This window comes from Bombina bombina, chromosome 8 (genome assembly GCF_027579735.1).
Source record: "Bombina bombina isolate aBomBom1 chromosome 8, aBomBom1.pri, whole genome shotgun sequence".
NCBI lineage: Eukaryota > Metazoa > Chordata > Amphibia > Anura > Bombinatoridae > Bombina > Bombina bombina.
In genome coordinates this window covers 322,897,038-322,917,303 of record NC_069506.1, presented here as the reverse complement: position 1 = coordinate 322,917,303, position 20,266 = coordinate 322,897,038, and the positions used below count along the sequence as shown (strand labels likewise).

General features: G+C 39.0%; 1 protein-coding gene across 1 annotated transcript in view; it reads right to left on the bottom strand.

The window, feature by feature from the left end:
- Positions 1–20,266, bottom strand: part of FOXRED1 (FAD dependent oxidoreductase domain containing 1) — an 80,561-nt gene that overhangs the window by 43,782 nt on the left and 16,513 nt on the right. The window contains exons 3-7 of the mRNA XM_053691540.1: positions 18,945–19,055; positions 10,718–10,836; positions 9,979–10,073; positions 9,148–9,249; positions 6,505–6,581 (exon numbers count right to left, since the gene is read on the bottom strand). Of these exons, the coding sequence (XP_053547515.1) occupies positions 6,505–6,581; positions 9,148–9,249; positions 9,979–10,073; positions 10,718–10,836; positions 18,945–19,055 (504 nt within the window). The remainder of the gene's footprint in view (positions 1–6,504; positions 6,582–9,147; positions 9,250–9,978; positions 10,074–10,717; positions 10,837–18,944; positions 19,056–20,266) is intronic.

The following is a 20,266-nucleotide window of genomic DNA, read 5'->3' as shown; positions in this document are numbered from 1 at the left end:
ACTCAGGTTACCTTCCCTGCTGTGGCCAATTAGGGACAGTTATAAATAGGTCACTAGAGTGTGCAGACAATGGATGTTAGAAAGTGAAGTGCACAACACGGTTATATTCCCAACAGGAACTGAAATGTTCACAATTTCAGAATGGAATTACAAGAAAAGGGGATAAAATAAATCATGAAAATATATTACAGAGTTTTCTTTTAAACTTATATGATTTATCATTTTATATTACCATCTCATCGTGTTTAATGTCCCTTTAAATATGTGGCAGCAGGCTCACTTATGTGAATCTGCTCCACATAGCCCACAACTCTGTGAATGAAGCTTTATAAATCTACCCCATAGTGTCCCTCTCTAGGTACACGGTTCTCCTGCAGAACACAGCCTGCTATATCAGCCGGCATAAGCTACCACATTTGCCGACAATACAGCTAGAAAACATAATTTATGCTTACCTGATAAATTCCTTTCTCCTGTAGTGTAGTCAGTCCACGGGTCATCCATTACTTATGGGATTATATCTCCTCCCTAACAGGAAGTGCAAGAGGATCACCCAAGCAGAGCTGCTATATAGCTCCTCCCCTCTACGTCATACCCAGTCATTCGACCGAAACCAAACGAGAAAGGAGAAACTATAGGGTGCAGTGGTGACTGGAGTTTAAGATAAAAATTTTTAGACCTGCCGTAAACAACAGGGCGGGCCGTGGACTGACTACACTACAGGAGAAAGGAATTTATCAGGTAAGCATAAATTATGTTTTCTCCTGTTAAGTGTAGTCAGTCCACGGGTCATCCATTACTTATGGGATACCAATACCAAAGCTAAAAGTACACGGATGACGGGAGGGAAAGGCAGGATCTTTATACGGAAGGAACCACTGCCTGTAGAACCTGTCTCCCAAAAACAGCCTCCGAAGAAGCAAAAGTGTCAAATTTGTAAAATTTTGAAAAAGTATGAAGTGAAGACCAAGTTGCAGCCTTGCAAATCTGTTCAACAGAGGCCTCATTCTTAAAGGCCCAAGTGGAAGCCACAGCTCTAGTAGAATGAGCTGTAATCCTTTCAGGAGGCTGCTGTCCAGCAGTCTCATATGCTAAACGTATTATGCTACGAAGCCAAAAAGAGAGAGGTAGCCGAAGCTTTTTGACCTCTCCTTTGTCCAGAATAAACGACAAACAGGGAAGAAGTTTGACGAAAATCCTTAGTTGCCTGCAAATAAAATTTCAGGGCACGGACGACGTCTAGATTGTGCAGAAGTCGTTCCTTCTTTGAAGAAGGGTTAGGGCACAATGATGGAACAACAATCTCTTGATTGATATTCCTGTTAGTGACTACCTTAGGTAAGAACCCAGGTTTAGTACGCAGAACTACCTTGTCTGAATGAAAAATCAGATAAGGAGAATCACAATGTAAAGCAGATAACTCAGAGACTCTTCGAGCCGAGGAAATAGCCATTAAAAACAGAACTTTCCAAGATAACAGCTTGATATCAATGGAATGAAGGGGTTCAAACGGAACACCTTGCAGAACGTTAAGAACTAAGTTTAAGCTCCACGGCGGAGCAACAGTCTTAAACACAGGCTTAATCCTAGCCAAAGCCTGACAAAAAGCCTGAACGTCTGGAACTTCTGACAGACGTTTGTGTAAAAGGATAGACAGAGCTGAGATCTATCCCTTTAACGAACTAGCAGATAAACCCTTTTCTAAACCTTCTTGTAGAAAAGACAATATCCTAGGAATCCTAACCTTACTCCATGAGTAACTCTTGGATTCGCACCAATGTAAGTATTTACGCCATATTTTATGGTAAATTTTCCTGGTAACAGGTTTCCTAGCCTGTATTAAGGTATCAATCACTGACTCCGAGAATCCCCGCTTTGATAGAATCAAGCGTTCAATCTCCATGCAGTCAGCCTCAGAGAAATTAGATTTGGATGTTTGAAAGGACCCTGAATCAGAAGGTCCTGTCTCAGAGGCAGAGACCAAGGTGGACAGGACGACATGTCCACTAGATCTGCATACCAGGTCCTGCGTGGCCACGCAGGCGCTATTAGAATTATCGATGCTCTCTCCTGTTTGATCCTGGCAATCAATCGAGGAAGCATCGGGAAGGGTGGAAACACATAAGCCATGTTGAAAACCCAAGGTGCTGTCAGAGCATCTATCAGTACCGCTCCCGGGTCCCTGGACCTGGATCCGTAACAAGGAAGCTTGGCGTTCTGGCGAGACGCCATGAGATCCAGATCTGGTTTGCCCCAATGCTGAAGCAGTTGGGCAAACACCTCCGGATGAAGTTCCCACTCCCCCGGATGAAAAGTCTGGCGACTTAGGAAATCCGCCTCCCAGTTCTCCACGCCTGGGATGTGGATCACTGACAGGTGGCAAGAGTGAGACTCTGCCCAGCGAATTATCTTTGAGACTTCCATCATCGCTAGGGAACTCCTTGTCCCTCCCTGATGGTTGATGTAAGCCACAGTCGTGATGTTGTCCGACTGAAACCTGATGAACCTCAGAGTTGCTAACTGAGGCCAAGCCAGAAGGGCATTGAAAATTGCTCTTAATTCCAGAATGTTTATTGGAAGGAGTCTCTCCTCCTGAGTCCATGATCCCTGAGCCTTCAGGGAATTCCAGACAGCGCCCCAACCTAGCAGGCTGGCGTCTGTTGTTACAATCGTCCAATCTGGCCTGCTGAAGGGCATCCCCCTGGACAGATGTGGCCCAGAAAGCCACCATAGAAGAGAATCTCTTGTCTCTTGATCCAGATTTAGCATAGGGGACAAATCTGAGTAATCCCCATTCCACTGACTTAGCATGCACAATTGCAGTGGTCTGAGATGCAGGCGTGCAAAAGGTACTATGTCCATTGCCGCTACCATTAAGCCGATTACCTCCATGCATTGAGCCACTGACGGGTGTTGAATGGAATGAAGGACACGGCAAGCATTTAGAAGTTTTGATAACCTGTCCTCTGTCAGGTAAATTTTCATTTCTACAGAATCTATAAGAGTCCCCAAGAAGGGAACTCTTGTGAGTGGCAATAGAGAACTCTTTTCTACGTTCACCTTCCACCCATGCGACCTTAGAAATGCCAGAACTAACTCTGTATGAGACTTGGCAGTTTGGAAACTTGACGCTTGTATCAGAATGTCGTCTAGGTACGGAGCTACCGCTATTCCTCGCGGTCTTAGTACCGCCAGAAGAGAGCCCAGAACCTTTGTAAAGATTCTTGGAGCTGTAGCTAACCCGAAGGGAAGAGCTACAAACTGGTAATGCCTGTTTAGGAAGGCAAACCTTAGATACCGGTAATGATCCTTGTGAATTGGTATGTGAAGGTAGGCATCCTTTAAATCCACTGTGGTCATGTACTGACCCTTTTGGATCATAGGTAAGATGGTCCGAATAGTTTCCATTTTGAACGATGGAACTCTTAGGAATTTGTTTAGGATCTTTAAGTCCAAGATTGGTCTGAAGGTTCCCTCTTTTTTGGGAACCACAAACAGATTTGAGTAAAACCCTTGTCCGTGTTCCGACCGCGGAACTGGGTGGATCACTCCCATTAGTAAAAGGTCTTGTACACAGCGTAGAAACGCTTCTTTCTTTATCTGGTTTGCTGACAACCTTGAAAGATGAAATCTCCCTTTTGGAGGAGAAGCTTTGAAGTCCAGAAGATATCCCTGAGATATGATCTCTAACGCCCAGGGATCCTGGACATCTCTTGCCCAAGCCTGGGCGAAGAGAGAAAGTCTGCCCCCCACTAGATCCGTTTCCGGATCGGGGGCCCTCACTTCATGCTGTCTTAGGGGCAGCAGCAGGCTTTCTGGCCTGCTTGCCCTTGTTCCAGGACTGGTTAGGTTTCCAGCCCTGTCTGTAGCGAGCAACAGTTCCTTCCTGTCTTGGAGCGGAGGAAGTTGATGCTGCTCCTGCCTTGAAGTTACGAAAGGCACGAAAATTAGACTGTTTAGCCCTTGGTTTGGCCCTGTCTTGAGGCAGGGCATGGCCCTTACCTCCAGTAATGTCAGCGATAATTTCTTTCAAACCGGGCCCGAATAATGTCTGCCCTTTGAAAGGTATGTTAAGCAATTTAGATTTAGAAGTCACATCGGCTGACCAGGATTTAAGCCACAGCGCTCTACGAGCTTGAATGGCGAATCCGGAGTTCTTAGCCGTAAGCTTAGTTAAGTGTACTACGGCATCAGAAATAAATGAATTAGCTAGCTTAAGGACTTTAAGCTTGTCTATAATCTCATCCAATGGAGCTGAGCTAAGGGTCTCTTCCAGAGACTCAAACCAGAATGCTGCCGCAGCCGTGACAGGCGCAATGCATGCAAGGGGTTGTAATATAAAACCTTGTTGAACAAATATTTTCTTAAGGTAACCCTCTAACTTTTTATCCATTGGATCTGAAAAAGCACAGCTATCCTCCACCGGGATAGTGGTGCGCTTAGCCAGAGTAGAAACTGCTCCCTCCACCTTAGGGACCGTCTGCCATAAGTCTCGTGTGGTGGCGTCTATAGGAAACATTTTCCTAAATATGGGAGGAGGGGAAAAGGGCACACCGGGCCTATCCCACTCCTTGCTAATAATCTCTGTAAGCCTCTTAGGTATAGGAAAAACGTCAGTACACACCGGTACCGCATAGTATCTATCCAGCCTACATATTTTCTCTGGAATTGCAATCGTGTTACAATCATTCAGAGCCGCTAATACCTCCCCTAGTAATACACGGAGGTTCTCAAGCTTAAATTTAAAATTTGAAATGTCTGAGTCCAGTTTACTTGGATCAGATCCGTCACCCACAGAATGAAGCTCTCCGTCCTCATGTTCTGCAAATTGTGACGCAGTATCAGACATGGCTCTATTATTATCAGCGCACTCTGTTCTTACCCCAGAGTGATCGCGTTTACCCCTAAATTCTGGCAATTTAGATAGTACTTCAGTCATAACATTAGCCATGTCTTGCAAAGTGATTTGTAAGGGCCGCCCTGATGTACTTGGCGCCACAATATCACGCACCTCCTGAGCGGGAGGCGAAGGTACTGACACGTGAGGAGAGTTAGTCGGCATAACTTCCCCCTCGTTGTCTGGTGAAATTTTCTTTACATGTACAGATTGGTTTTTATTTAAAGTAGCATCAATGCAATTAGTACACAAATTTCTATTGGGCTCCACATTGGCCTTTAAACATATTGAACAAAGAGATTCATCTGTGTCAGACATGTTTAAACAAACTAGCAATGAGACTAGCAAGCTTGGAAAATACTTTTCAAATAAATTTACAAGCAATATAAAAAACGTTACTGTGCCTTTAAGAAGCACAAAAAAACTGTCACAGTTGAAATAACAATGAACCAAATTAGTTATAGCAACCAAATTTTCACAGTAAATGCATTAAGTTAGCAAAGGATTGCACCCACCAGCAAATGGATGATTAACCCCTTAGTACCCAAAAACGGATAACAATTTAATATAAACGTTTTTATCACAGTCAAAACACACTCTCACAGGTCTGCTGTGAGTGATTACCTCCCTCAAAACTAGTTTTGGAGACCCCTGGGCTCTGTAGAGACGTCCTGGATCATGGAGGAAGAAATAGGAAGACTGTGACTGAATTTTTACTGCGCAATAAAGCGCTAAAATAGGCCCCTCCCACTCATAATACAACAGTGGGGAAGCTCAGTAAACTGATTTTATTCAGAAACAAACGACAGCCATGTGGTAAAAATCATGCCCATAAAGTTTTATCACCAAGTACCTCAGAAAAAAACGATTAACATGCCAGTAAACGTTTTAAAAATAAAATTATGAAATGTTATTAATAAGCCTGCTGCTAGTCGCTTTCACTGCAGTGGAGGCTCAAATATAACTTAAATGTATACAGTATTTTCTTAGTGAAGTTCCATTCCCCAGAAATACCTCAGTGTAAACATACATACATATCAGCCTGATACCAGTCGCTACTACTGAATTTAAGGCTGCACTTACATTACATCGGTATTAGCAGTATTTTCTCAGTCAATTCCATTCCTTAGAAAATAATTTACTGCACATACCTCCTTGCAGGTGAACCCTGCCCGCTGTCCCCTGTTCTGAAGTTACCTCACTCCTCAGAATGGCCGAGAACAGCAAGTGGATCTTAGTTACGACCGCTAAGATCATACACAAACTCAGGTAGATTCTTCTTCTAATGCTGCCTGAGAAAAAACAACACAATCCGGTGCTGTTTAAAATAACAAACTTTTGATTGAAGAAATAAAAACTAAGTTTAACAACCACAGTCCTCTCACACGTCCCATCTATTAGTTAGGTGCAAGAGAATGACTGGGTATGACGTAGAGGGGAGGAGCTATATAGCAGCTCTGCTTGGGTGATCCTCTTGCACTTCCTGTTAGGGAGGAGATATAATCCCATAAGTAATGGATGACCCGTGGACTGACTACACTTAACAGGAGAAACCCCTGTCAACTAAAGCTTTCCTTGTTATTCGTTTACAGCACTCTAAGACTTACAATAACCTGCCTGATTCTCCTGAAGGTCACCGGGTCCCCATCATCTGTCACCATGTCTCGCGTCTTTTCAGTGAATCCTGACAATTACAGAGAAATATTGTGTTATTGGAAATAAAAGTAAATGTGTATGATCAAAAAATGGTTCTCAATGAATTGTCACATTATAATTAGAGATATCAGAGATTATCAGTTCTACTAATTCAAATATATAATATTCATTTTTTATATAATTACAGCTAAAATCCTAATAATAAAATCTCATTCATTTCAGGGGTAAATTCCTGCAAAATGTGTTTGAGGTTAAAAATGTAATCAAAAGTAGCTCTATATCTACTCAGCGTGGCTGCAATCCTTTTCTTGTTGATGAAAGCGTGTGCACGTGCCAGAACTAGGGCTAAACCTGCTCAGCTGTAAATAATGTGTGCTTCTTAGTGTGCAGATCTTTAAATCATTTATAATTCTCCACACCGTCCTTAAAGGGATAGTGAAGTCAAAATGAAACTTTCATGATTCAGAGAATACAATTTTAAAGCTAAAGTCTACTCCAGAATTGTTATTGTTTAAAAAGATAGATAATTCCTTATTTTAGTTCTTTGGACAGACTTGCATTTTAGCCAGTCAGTTCTGACTCATAAATAACTCCACGGGAGTGAGCCCAATGTTATCTATATGGCACACGTGAACTAGCACCGTCTAGCTGTGAAAACTGTCTAATGCACTGAGATAAGAGGCAGTCTTCAAGGGCTTAGAAATTAGCATGAGCCTACCTAGGTTTAGCTTTCCACAAAGAATACCAAGAGAACAAAGCAACTTGGCTGATAAAAGTAAATTGGAAAGTTGTTTAAAATTTCGGCCCTATCTGCATCATGAAAGTCTAATTTTGACTAGACTGTCCCTATAAATAATTTTCCAATTCACTTCTATTATCTAAATATGAACAATATTTTATATGAACACTTTCTGAGGCACCAGATCCTACTGAGCATGTATGCATTTTATGATTGGCTGATGGATGTCACGTGATGCAGGGGGAAGAAAAATGTAACTAACGGACATTTGTCAGAAAAAAAAAATCTACTTTTCATTTGAAATTCAAACTAAGTGATTTTGCATTGTCTTTTAATTATACATTTATTGATTATGCTATTCTACTGCGTTTAGTGGTCCTTTAAAGGGACAGGAAACCCCAAAACTTTATTTCAGGATTTGGATAGAACATACAATTTTAAACAACTTTCCAATTTACTTCTATTATCATATTTACTTCATTTTCTTGTTATCCTTTGCTGAAGGAACAGCACTGCACTAATTACTGGCAGCTAGCTGAACTCATCTAGTTAGCCAATCATAAGAGACATATGTGTACAGGCACCAATTAGCTAGTGTAGGATGTGTGCCTATTATTTTTCAACAAGAGATACCAAGAGAACGAAGCACATTTGAAATAAAAATCAAAATGACCTTCTCTATATATGAATCATGCAGGTTTAATTTTTACTTTCCTATCCCTTTAAGGGAACATGGAAACACAATAAAACATTCCTGATATATACAGAGTGGACAATGTTGATAAAACTTTCCAATTTACTTCTGATACCGGTTTCTTTTAGTGTCCTTTATCTAAACTTAGCTCCTTCCACACAACATACCTAGGTAGGTTTAGGAGCGTGCACGTATCTTGTGCATTATATGCTGTTATATAGGCGCTCAGATATCAAGAGAAAGAGAGGTAAATTGGAACATTTCTTTTAAATAGAACTCCCTATCTAAAACAAGAAAGTTTATTTTTTAGTTTTATAGCCTTTAAAGCCCATAACCTACACCTTACACCTACTAGGGCTGTGCAATGAATTGCATGATGCATCTAATAAGGATATAACCTACACCTTACACCTACTAGGGCTGTGCAATGAATTGCATGATGCATCTAATAAGGATATAACCTACACCTTACACCTACTAGGGCTGTGCAATGAATTGCATGATGCATCTAATAAGGATATAACCTACACCTTACACCTACTAGGGCTGTGCAATGAATTGCATGATGCATCTAATAAGGATATAACCTACACCTTACACCTACTAGGGCTGTGCAATGAATTGCATGATGCATCTAATAAGGATATAACCTACACCTTACACCTACTAGGGCTGTGCAATGAATTGCATGATGCATCTAATAAGGATATAACCTACACCTTACACCTACTAGGGCTGTGCAATGAATTGCATGATGCATCTAATAAGGATATGAGGCTATGCAATATCTGAATACCATGAGGCTGCAATTTTTTTTATCAAAAAAATAATTGTTTTTTTTCCTTAACATATAACGTCAGTCACAAAAATGTTCCAGTCGAGACCAGCTGCACCACTGATTACTTCTCCAGGGGGCGGACCACGAATCATTTTGCGGCGCTATACAAATAAATGATGATGATAATATATATTGTTTAATGAGTTTACCTTTTGTCTATGCACAGTAAACACCACAACAGACAGGGATAAGCAGTGAACATGCTTTAACTCATTGAGTTGCTGCAATGACTGACAGCTGATTTGGCACTGACAAGAAATGCTGAACAGGGAATCAGTGTTCAGACACCCAGATGTGATAGCAGCGTTAGACCCCATGCTCACCTGTCACCTCTCCGTGGCAAACATACACCCCCATAGAAAGAGCTTTGCGTCGGAAAGCATTAAGTAGAGACCAGGGGTCCAGCCAACCTTCATTTTCTAGACCTAAGAAAAACACCAGATTTAGCACCTGTCCTACATACAAATAATCATACATGAACAAGTGACAAGGAGATGCATCAATACACAGAGGATGATCTATGCAATCAGTGCACTGGTTGAGCCACATCCAATCTGTGCACGTTGTAAAAAAATAGAAAAAAAGGGCACAATGATCAAAAACTTACCAGAGAGCAATTACACAAAAATCTTTGGGGTCTTTTTTTTGAGTATTATTTTAAAGGTCTCTCCTCCAAATTCAGATCCTGCATAGTAAAGGGCGCTTAAGCTTAAATCTGCCTTTCTAAAATTCACCAAGCTTCAGCTTATCGGCCCCAAGACTGGTAACGAGCAGCATTTAAAGGGATATTAAACCCAATGTATTTATTTCATGATTCAGATAGAGCATGCCATATTTGGTTTAGAAACCCTGGGTAGCGCTTGCTGATTGGTGGCTATATTTAGCCGCCAATCAACAAGTGCTCTCCAGGTGCTAAACCAAAAATGGGCCGGCTCCTGAGATTACATTCCTGCTTTTTCACATAAAGATAACAAGAGAACGAAGAATTACCTGCTCTAACTAAAATTTGGGTTTAACCTTTTAGTGCCGTTATGACGTTCTATTCCGTCCGATGTAGACAACTTAACCCTGTCATCAAAGGGTTAATATCCCTTTAATGATAAATGATGACTTTTTTTTTTTAACTTTTTAAAGGTAGATGTAATAGTGCTCACCATAAGATGCCAGCGCCACGCCGTCTGTATTAACCCATGGGAACTTCTTCTTCAGTTGTTCTGGTGACATAAGAGATACTTGGGCACCTATTTCTCTGAAGAAAAAATAAACAAATAAACCCTGTAACCTGATGGGCAAGTAGAGAGAGCAAAATGTCTGTCACTGGCGAAAATATAATAAACCTAGGGGACATTTCCTATTTTATTATAGTTTGTGATATAGATTATTGCATCTTCCTTGGGAGAGAAAACAGCTCTATTAACTTTTTTTTCTATAGCAGCCATGTTTTGATGTGGCAGATACTTCAGGACAGTCCCCTCAGAGGCATATTACATAACATATAAGTATAATTACAACCATATAGGGTCTACGGTCAAGCAAAGAGACTAATGGCCTGATTAGCAAAACTTCACCACACCACTCGCAGGGGCTGCCGTCACAGAATTCTATTTAGAAAAAAAGGGGGGGGGGGGGGGAAGATAATGTAGTAAAAATAAAAAAAAGTCACCAATGCTAAAACAAATTGCTAAATAAACGTTTTTTTTGAAGTTCCATAAAAATGCATATATTTATAAAAAACTTAACATTTCATCACAGCCGATTATAAAAACATACTGCGGTCTTGAAGTGACCCTAGATGCAGCCAGTGTGGATGATGCACCAGGGGGACTACATAACTTGAGTCAGGGCACCAGATACCCCACCAGCCTTGGAACTAGGACATGTTATGGTACCTACCTCTGAATTTTGTAATTTTGCTCTAGTGTGGTTGCACCATCCTGGCTTGCCAAGAACAGATACCCTGAAGGGTTATACTGAATGTCTATAGGATCTTCATTAGCAACACCCAAGTGTTCCTGTAAAGAGAGTAGGAGAGTAAACTGCTTACATGATAGGGAAGTAACTAGAACCTACAGAGCACCAGAGCAGATTCCTACTGATAGCTGTATAAAGTCTCCTATGAAGTACATTTTTGTTATTCAAAAAGATAACATACAAATAAAACAGAAATGAATTGAAATACAGAGTTCAGATGAATTTATTTTACAATAATACAGTTATTAGCAAGTTTACCAGACGGTAGCCTCCAGTTATCTAAACCTCACCAGATTAGACAAAGCTTTTCATGCTAACCCTCTCAGGGGCTGCCCTGGTGGAATTATCATAAAAATTCCCCCGTGAGTGCAATTTATCTCTGTGTCATTTACATACAAAAATAAGATTATTGTTACAATGTTTGATACACCTTAACAATACGCTTGTCTTCTGTGTATTTTTGTGGTAATGATTAAATGATTCACTTTGTATGATACTTAAATTAATTGTGCACTTTGTAATGTAGGCATCTCCTTCCCATATGAAAATGCAGCATACGCCCCTTAGAGAGAACTTTGTTCTCAGGATAAAAAGCGGCTTTATAGAATACCTGTAGTGCAATAGAAGGAGTGGTGCGCATGTTTATAAAATCTCACTATTTATTTATTTATTAATAAAATATTTTACCAGGAAGGATACATTGAGATTTCTCTCGTTTTCAAGTATGTCCTGGGATCACAAAACATTGCATTGATACAATAGGGTGCAATAAAATACAAAAACAATAATAATACACAATAGATGCAAAATGTTACATAGAACAGGTAAGAAATATATAATTAACCATGACAGGTGCATTCTGTTTTGAGATATGTATAGAGGGATCTCTTAAAGAATATTAGGCATGGGGAAGGTTTGAAAGTGTGCGGGAGGTCGCTCCATAACTGTGGTGCTCTGTAGGAAAAGGAGGATCGAGCTGCTTTCTTTTTGTATTGAGGCAAGCTAAATAATGTGCTGGTACTGGATCGGAGGTTATGGGAGGTGAGAACAGCAGCATTCTGCTCCGGTAGGGTGGGAGCTTCCCAGAAAAGCTCTTAAACACAAGGCTGGAAAGATGTAGGGTGCGTCTGGATTCCAGCGACAGACAGGTTAGTTCTTTTAGCATGTCACAATGGTGGGTCTTGTAGTTACATTGTAGCACAATGCGGCAGAATGAGTTATACAGTGTATTAAGTTTATTAAGGTGAGTTTGCGGCGCAGGTGCGTATACTACGTCCCCGTAATCCATGATAGGCATCAGCATTTGCTGTACAATCTTCTCCTTTACTGTAGGGCTGAGGCAGGATTTGTTTCTGTACAGGGCACCTAATTTTGGATAAAGTTTAGATGCAAGTTTTTCTATGTGGAGGCCAAAAGATAGATTAGGGTCTAAGAACATACCCAAGTATTTGAAAGAGTGGACTGCGGTCAGCGTGCAATTGGATTTTGTTTTGATGCGTAGATGTGAATTTTGTAATTTGTGTAATTTAGGTCCAGTTCCAAAGATCATTGTGACAGTTTTGTCAGTGTTTAGGAAGAGTTTGTTTTTTGAGATCCACTTTTCTACCTCTGTGAACTGGTCTTGGAGCACTGCCTCAAGCTGCGGCAGATCAGATTTGTTTGCATAGATTACTGTGTCGTCTGCGTACATGAGTACAGTTGAGGATTTGCAGACATAAGGCAAATCATTTATAAATAATGTGAATAGTAGAGGGCCGAGAATGGAACCTTGGGGAACACCACACGTGACTGGGAGAGGGAGGGAGTCACTGTTAGAAACAGAGACATATTGTGATCGATCCGATACATATGATCTAAACCTGGTTAACGGACGATCAGCAATACCAGAGTTTTTTAGTTTGAGCAGTAGTATGTCGTGGTCCACTGTGTCAAAAGCCTTAGCAAAATCAAGGAAAATTGCTCCAGTTAGGTCTCCTTGTTCCATGCCAGTTTGGATGTCGTTGCAAACTTTTAGGAGGGCAGTTGTAGTAGAGTGATTTGATCGAAAACCTGATTGATCAGGGGTCATCCAAGAGAGCTTTATATAATCGTCCCCTTAGTATTTACCTCATATTAAAGGGCCACTAAACCCAAAATCTTTCTTTCATGATTCAGATAGAGAATAGAAAATTAAACAACATTACAATTTACTTCCATTATTTATTTTGCTTCATTTTTTAACTATCCTTAGTTGAAGAAAAAGCAATGCACATGGTGAGCCAATCACACAAGGCTTCTTTGTGCAGCAACCAATCAGCAGCTAGTGAGCATATCTAGATATGCTTTTCATCAAAGAATATCAAGAGAATAAAACAAATTAGATAATATAAGTAAATTGGAAAGATGTTTAAAATTGCATTCTCTTTCTAAATCATAAAAGAAAAAATGTGGGTGGCATGTCCCTTTAAGCATTAATTAAAAGAGATGCAGTACCCACATCCACAAGGAATCAATGTCCACATCCAAGGATAAATCAATAAAATAGGCCTAAACAAGACTATAGAAAGCCACTACCCTAGTTTTGATATATAATCCTCCAATAGAAAACACACAGAATAATCATCATTGATGTGTTGGATCTGTACGTAGTGGAATTTCTCTAATTGAAGGGTAAAATAAACTCTCTCCATAGAACACCCTAGGTAAAGAGGTTTTTCCCAGTATCTAGGGTTCAAATTTTGCATAACTTGTCATAATTGTTAACAGATTTAAGCACAGTAAACATTTTATTTTAGGAAACCTATTAAAAAGAAACAGCCATGGGTTCATAGGTAATTGTAATGATAGTATTTTCTCCATCTCTACTTTACTAGTGGACCAGTATTCATGGGTGACGGGACATGCCCGTCAGACGTGTATATATGTGCCCCTTTCTGTACATCCTCTCCAGCGGGTGGTTGGGATTCTTACCGATAGTAGCCCCAATAGAGATAGTGTAAGATACCACCTGCTCAGAAGTTTCAGATGCATTTCCATTGTGGAGATAGAAGTAGCTTAACCCATCTGTTTAAATACCTGCATCCACGTCTTCTTGGTTATTGATTGTTGTTATATCTCTTCCCCCCCTAGCCACATTTGAGGGGAGCGCATCCAAGTGGTGAATGATAAGCATTTTATAAGTAATGGAGAACATTCCCTTTAGGGGTGAAGGATTACAAATGTTCAAATACAGTGAGAGGGCGGTAAATGTCTGACTTGCGAGTATGGTTGGATAGGAAATGGGACAATTGAAGGTTTCTAGAACCAAGAGATTCAGCGATTTCAGCTTGTGCTTTCAATTTACCATTGTTTAAAACTGAATGACAAGGGATCAATCGGTGCAAAGTGTTCTCTGCTAAAACCTCTAAAGAAGATTGTAATGGAAAGGTTGGCTTGTCAAGGAGGAGAGTTAAAGGAGATATTTTGGTGGAGATGGATTTAAACTTCTTTAAACATTTATCCCATACTTGAAAGGTCTCAGCTGTAATATAAGAAGATAGCAACTGGATATGTCTCTGAGTGGGGGATAACCAACACATTTCCCCTAATTGTCTACAGCTTGCTATATCCTGCTTGATTTAAACCCATTCTTTATTGATAACATTTTTACACCAGTCAGATACTTTATTTAGGAAAGACGCTGCCCAGTAATATAATAAGTTTGGGGCTCCCATCCCCCCCCCCACCCAGTCCTTGGGACAATATATAATGTGTTGCTAGCTATTTGAGAGCGTTTATGCTGCTATATAAAAAGGCATTTACATTTTTTTGGAATTTGAATGCCATCGTATCCAGCAAAGGAATTGGCAGGGTTTAAAAAAAAATCTAACAAGCGCAGACATTTTACCATTTTCACTGCGTTTATTCTACCGATCCTAAACAAAAGGTTTATTCTCCCATGTACACATTGATGTTCCTGCCTTCCCCTTCAAAGTGTCATAGTTTAAAGTCTTCAATTCAGCACTATTAGGCATCATATAGACAATTAATAGCCTCTTGTTGAATATGAAAATGGAATCCCCTTTCTATAAAAGGGTAAACTTTGTGTTATATATCTCAAACACTAAAAGTTCCTACTTGGTAACATTAAAGGTATCGTCTAGTCAAAATAAAAACTTTCATGATTTAGAGCATGTAATTTTAAGCAACTTTGTAATTTACTCATATTATCAAATTTTCTTCATTCTCTTGGTATCTTTATTTGAAAAGCAAGAATGTAAGCTTAGGAGCCACCCCATTTTTAGTTTAGCACCTGGGTAGCGCTTGCTTATTGGTGGCTAAATGTAGACACCAATCAGCAAGAGTTACCCAGGGTTCTGACCCAAAAATGGGTCGGCTCCTTAGCTTACATTCTTGCTTTCTTAAATAAAGATACCACGAGAACCAAGAAAAATTGATAGTAGGAATAAATTAGAAAGTTGCTTTAAATTGCTGCTTTAAATCATGAAAGTTAAAATTTTGACTAGACAATACCTTTAATACAAAAATTTGAGTAAGTTCCATAGACTTGAAGCACGTGCATCAGGGAGGGTATAGATAGTTTAGGGTTAGTTAAGAGTTAAAAAAAAAACCATCAGCAGCATATAGGGCCACTTTGTATTCCCCATTGCTTATGGGGATGACTATTATCAATCTCATTAAAAAAGCGCTTGTAGTTGAGGTGTTAAAATCCTATAATATTTGGTAGAAAACCCATCTGGGCCCAGACTTTTCTCATGTTTGAGGGTTTGAATTGCTCCTAGGACTTCCTAAGGGGTGACTGGGGAGTTAAAATCATTGACTTGTTCCAGTGCCAGCTTCAGTAGAAGACACCTCTTTATGCAAGATAATAAATTAGCCTTTTGAGCAGATGATAGATTCGGGTTGTCTAGGTTACATAGGTTGGTATTAGTGTTGAACATTGCAAGGATATCGGAAGTGTTTTTAATTGATGTATGACCTGGCGATTGTAATTTGTAGATGAATGGTAAGACCTCACCTTGAGTTTGGAGTGCAGTTCTGGGGACCAATTGCTAAAAAAGATATTGCAGAACTAGAAAAAGTTCAGAGAAGGGCCACAAAGCTAATAAGGGGATTGGAGAAATTAACCTATGAGGAGAGGCTAGCCAAACTGGGTCTGTTTTCCTTAGAAAAAAGGCGCTTGAGAGGTGACATGATTACTTTATATAAATATATTCAAGGCCCAACTACAGAGATGGCAGAAGCTCTGTTTATTCCAAGAAAATTGTTTCTGACAAGAGGTCATAATTTAAGGTTGGAGGAAAGGAGATTTAATCTCCTGCAACGGAAACGTTTTTTCACTGTAAGAGCAATAAAATTGTGGAACTCATTACCAAAGGAGGTAGTGAATGCCAATACCATAGATACATTTAAAAATAGTCTGGATACATTTCTGTATATAAACAAAATTCATGGATATGATTGCTAGTATTAAATGGGTCACATTTTAATGGGGTTATTTAAGCTTAACTGGAGCTTTTTGTAAGTATTTTAGATTTGTATAGGTTGAACTCGATGGACTTCAGTCTTTTTTCAACCTTATCTACTATGTATGTTACTATGATTTACGTTTGTTCCTCTTTAAGGCTCTGGCTAATAACTTTCCTGCCCTTTTTCTCTAGTAATAAAACATGCTCTTTGTCTTACGAGACAATGGGGCCGATTTATAAAAGTGCGAGCTGACAGCATACTCTGTCCCCATTTATCATTGCACAAGCAGTTCTTGTGAACTGCTTGTGCAATACCGCCCCCCTGCAGATTCGGGTGTCAATTAGCCCATCAAGGGCTTTTCTAGTTTGTGTTAGCTCTTCCAGTACCCTACTATCTAGTGAAGCCTATTTGTGTAAGAAGTCTAAGTAGGAGAATCTGCATGTTAAGTCTTCATAAGTTTTGCGATGTTTTTTTTTTGTAAATGTGCTTTTAATGTAATAAGTTCTCCTCTCACGAAGCCCTTGTGTGCTTCTCAAATTGCAAACTGATTGTCCGTAGAGGGGGTATTTAATTGAAAATATTCTGTAACTGTATCATGTAATTATTTTACCATGGCAGCATTGTCCAATATGGATAATTTTAGCTTCCATGCATAAGGACCAGGGGTCATCAGGCCATGATGTCTGCATTTGACAGCTGGTCAGACCAAGAGGTTGGAGATATAAAGCTAAGAAGAACGTTTGAAAGCCCTTTCCTTATGAAGTACATTTCTGTCACTAGTGTAGGGAGTATCAGAAGGGATATGACGCACATAGCTGCTGTCTATACTATTTCGCTGTTCTTGTCTGCTGATGGGAAAATAAAAAAATGCTTAAAATACTTTAAGAATCTCCTCAGGTAAATTCCTTTAAAAGCTGCAACCAATCTCGAATTACAGTGCAAGACTATGACGTGCAGAAGCTGCGGATTTCTGAACGACTTCAGTTATCTAGGCTTGTAAAATCTGCCACGTCACAGAGTTTGTTGAGCAAAATTCTAAGATATCTATAACGGTATTCAGTTTTCATTTTACAGTAGCTGTCTTTCCACCAAAAATAAAAATATGTTTGCTATATTTACAATATGCTATTTTCAGTGTATGTGAATGTGGGGGATCCTACACTTCATATAAAATATATAGAAAAATAAATAAAATAAAAAAACACCTTTTAGTACTGGCAGACTTTCTGACAGTACTTAAGATGGTGGTGACAATTGTAAGGTGGGGGAGGGAAGAGACCTGTTTGAGGGGGGGTCAGGGAGAAATCAGGGGGTGGGATGTGTCAGGTGGGAGGCTGATCTCTACACTAAAGCTAAAATTAATCCTACAAGCTCCCTAATTAACCCCTGAACTGCTGGGCATAATACAAGTGTGGTTTGCAGCGGCATTAAGCTGCCTTCTAATTACCAAAAAACAATGCCAAAGCCATATAAGTCTGATATTTCTGAACAAAGGGGATCTCAGAGAAGCATTTACAACCATTTGTGCCATAATTGCACAAGCTGTTTGTAAATAATTTCAGTGAGAAACCTAAAGTTTGTGAAAAAGTTTGTAAAAAAAAAAAAAGGGGTTGTCTACTAAAAATATATATATAGTTATTCAGGAATTCCAGACAGATATCAGCGTTCCAATGTAACTAGCGCTAAGTTTGAAAAAATAAATGGTTTGGAAATAGCAAAGTGCTACTTGTACTTTCTGCCCTATAACTTGCAAAAAAAGCAAAGAAGATGTAAACATTGGTTATTTCTAAACTCAGGACAAAATTTAGAAACTATTTAGCATGGTTGTTTTTTGGTGATTGTAAATGTGTAACAGAATTTGGGGGTCAAAGTTTGAAAAAGTGTGTTTTTCCATTTTTTCCTCATATTTTATAAAAAAATTTATAGTAAATTATATTTAAAGATATTATGAAAATAATGGTATCTTTAGAAAGTCCATTTAATGGCGAGAAAAACGGTATATAATTTGTGTGGGTACAGTAAATGAGTAAGAGGAAAATTACAGCTAAACACAAACACAGCAAAAATGTAAAAATAGCCCAGGTCCCAAATGGTCAGAAAGTGCTCTGGTCACTAAGGGGTTGAAGGGACACTAAACCCCCCAAAAAATTCTTATATGATCCAGATAGAGCAGCAGTTTTAAGCAACTTTCTAATTTACTCCTATTATCATTTTGTCTTTGTTTTCTTGCTATCTTTATTTAAAAAGCAGGAATGTAATTTAAGAGTCGGACCATTTTTGGTTCAGACCTGGGTTATGCTTGCTTATTGGTTTGCTAAATATAGCAGTCAATAAGCAAGCGCTATCCAGGGTGCTAAATGGGCCGGCTACTAAGTTTTAAATTCCTGCTCTATCTGAATCATGAAAGAAAAAATGTGGGTTTAGTATCCCTTTAATATTAAAATGTATTTCCAACATGAAATTATTGAGAGCCAGCCTGAGACAGGAGGTCTGTATTTATTTTGGGGGGTTTTTTAGGTTAGGAAAGAAAGAAAAGAGAAAAAAGAATTAAAACCCAACAGACAAGAGGGCCAACAGATTCCGCAGCGCTAATAGCGTTATTTGAATACACTATTATATTATTTTGTACCACGTGTATAAAGACATTTAAGAGACCATATACAAAAATAAACATTTTGTTTAGTTGTAAAGCTAGACTTACATTTATAGTGCGCAAGAACTGAGCTGAATATAGTGACATCAGGATATTTTCTGGCAAGGAGAATTGCTGACGGATCCCTCCCGCTGATAGAACTGTTGAGGCGCGACAGTACTGAGGGGAACAGTTAGAATTAGATTGGAAGAAATACTTTTTTTTAAACTGTTTAAATCAACATTAACAAGCGACTCATCTTTTAGGAACATAAAATTAATATATTAAAAATAATATGAAAGTCAAATATAAAATGTTGTGGTTGTGAAAGAGCATGCAATTGTATGTATTCTCTTGGTATCATTTGTTAAAAAGCATACCTAGGTAGGCTCAAGATCACCAATGCACTACTGGGAGCTAGTTGGTACTGCTGGGTACACAAATATGCCTCTTGTCATTGGCTCGCCAGATGTGTTCAGCTAGGTCCCAGTACTGCACTGCTGTTCTAGAGCCGCATTTAACTATGTATTTAACCCATTTGTGGGCTTTAAGTACATAGTTATAAACAAACAATACTGCAATAATAAAATGATGTAACACAATAGAGCATTCCCTTTCTACACGTTTATGTCCCTATATATGTATGTTTCATTCTGTACAAAAGGCACTAAAAACGTGTATATAAGTTTAAAAATGACTTGTTTAGCTTTTACAGTATTTGCTTTTTACATCCCTAAAGTCCAGCCCAATTGTACGCTCTATATGAATAACAAAGTATTAACTCTGTGTCCCTTTAATCTTTGCATGAAACATTATAAGCTATAAAATGTATAAATTTGTACTAAATATTAAAAAAATATGCCATAATAGTAAAGATAATAGGGAAAACCCTGAATATCAGAATATATTACTAGTTTTTTCATTTATTTCACATACTAGAATAATTTTTACACTATTATTTATTTATACTGTTTTTTTCAATTACAATAACAAATGATTTACTGAGAAAAAAATACAAATGCAAGTTTTGCCTTAAAGGGACAGACTACTTGAAAATTGTAATTACTTAAAAAGATTGATAATCCCTTTATTATCCATTTCCCAGTTTTGCTTAACCGACACTGTTTTAATATACTTTTTACCTCTATGATTACCTGTATCTAAGCCTCAGCAGACTGCCTCTTATCTCAGTTCTTTTTTGGGGGTTTTTTCAGCTTTTTTTCAGTTTTGCATTTTAGCCAATTAGTGCTGGTTCTTCTGAACCTATTATGATTCCACAGGAGTGAGCACAATGTTATATATATGGCACACATGAACTAACACTGTCTAGCTTTAGTGCAAGATTGTAAAAAGCTAAAAACAAACATAAGATAAGGGGCGGCCTGCAGGAG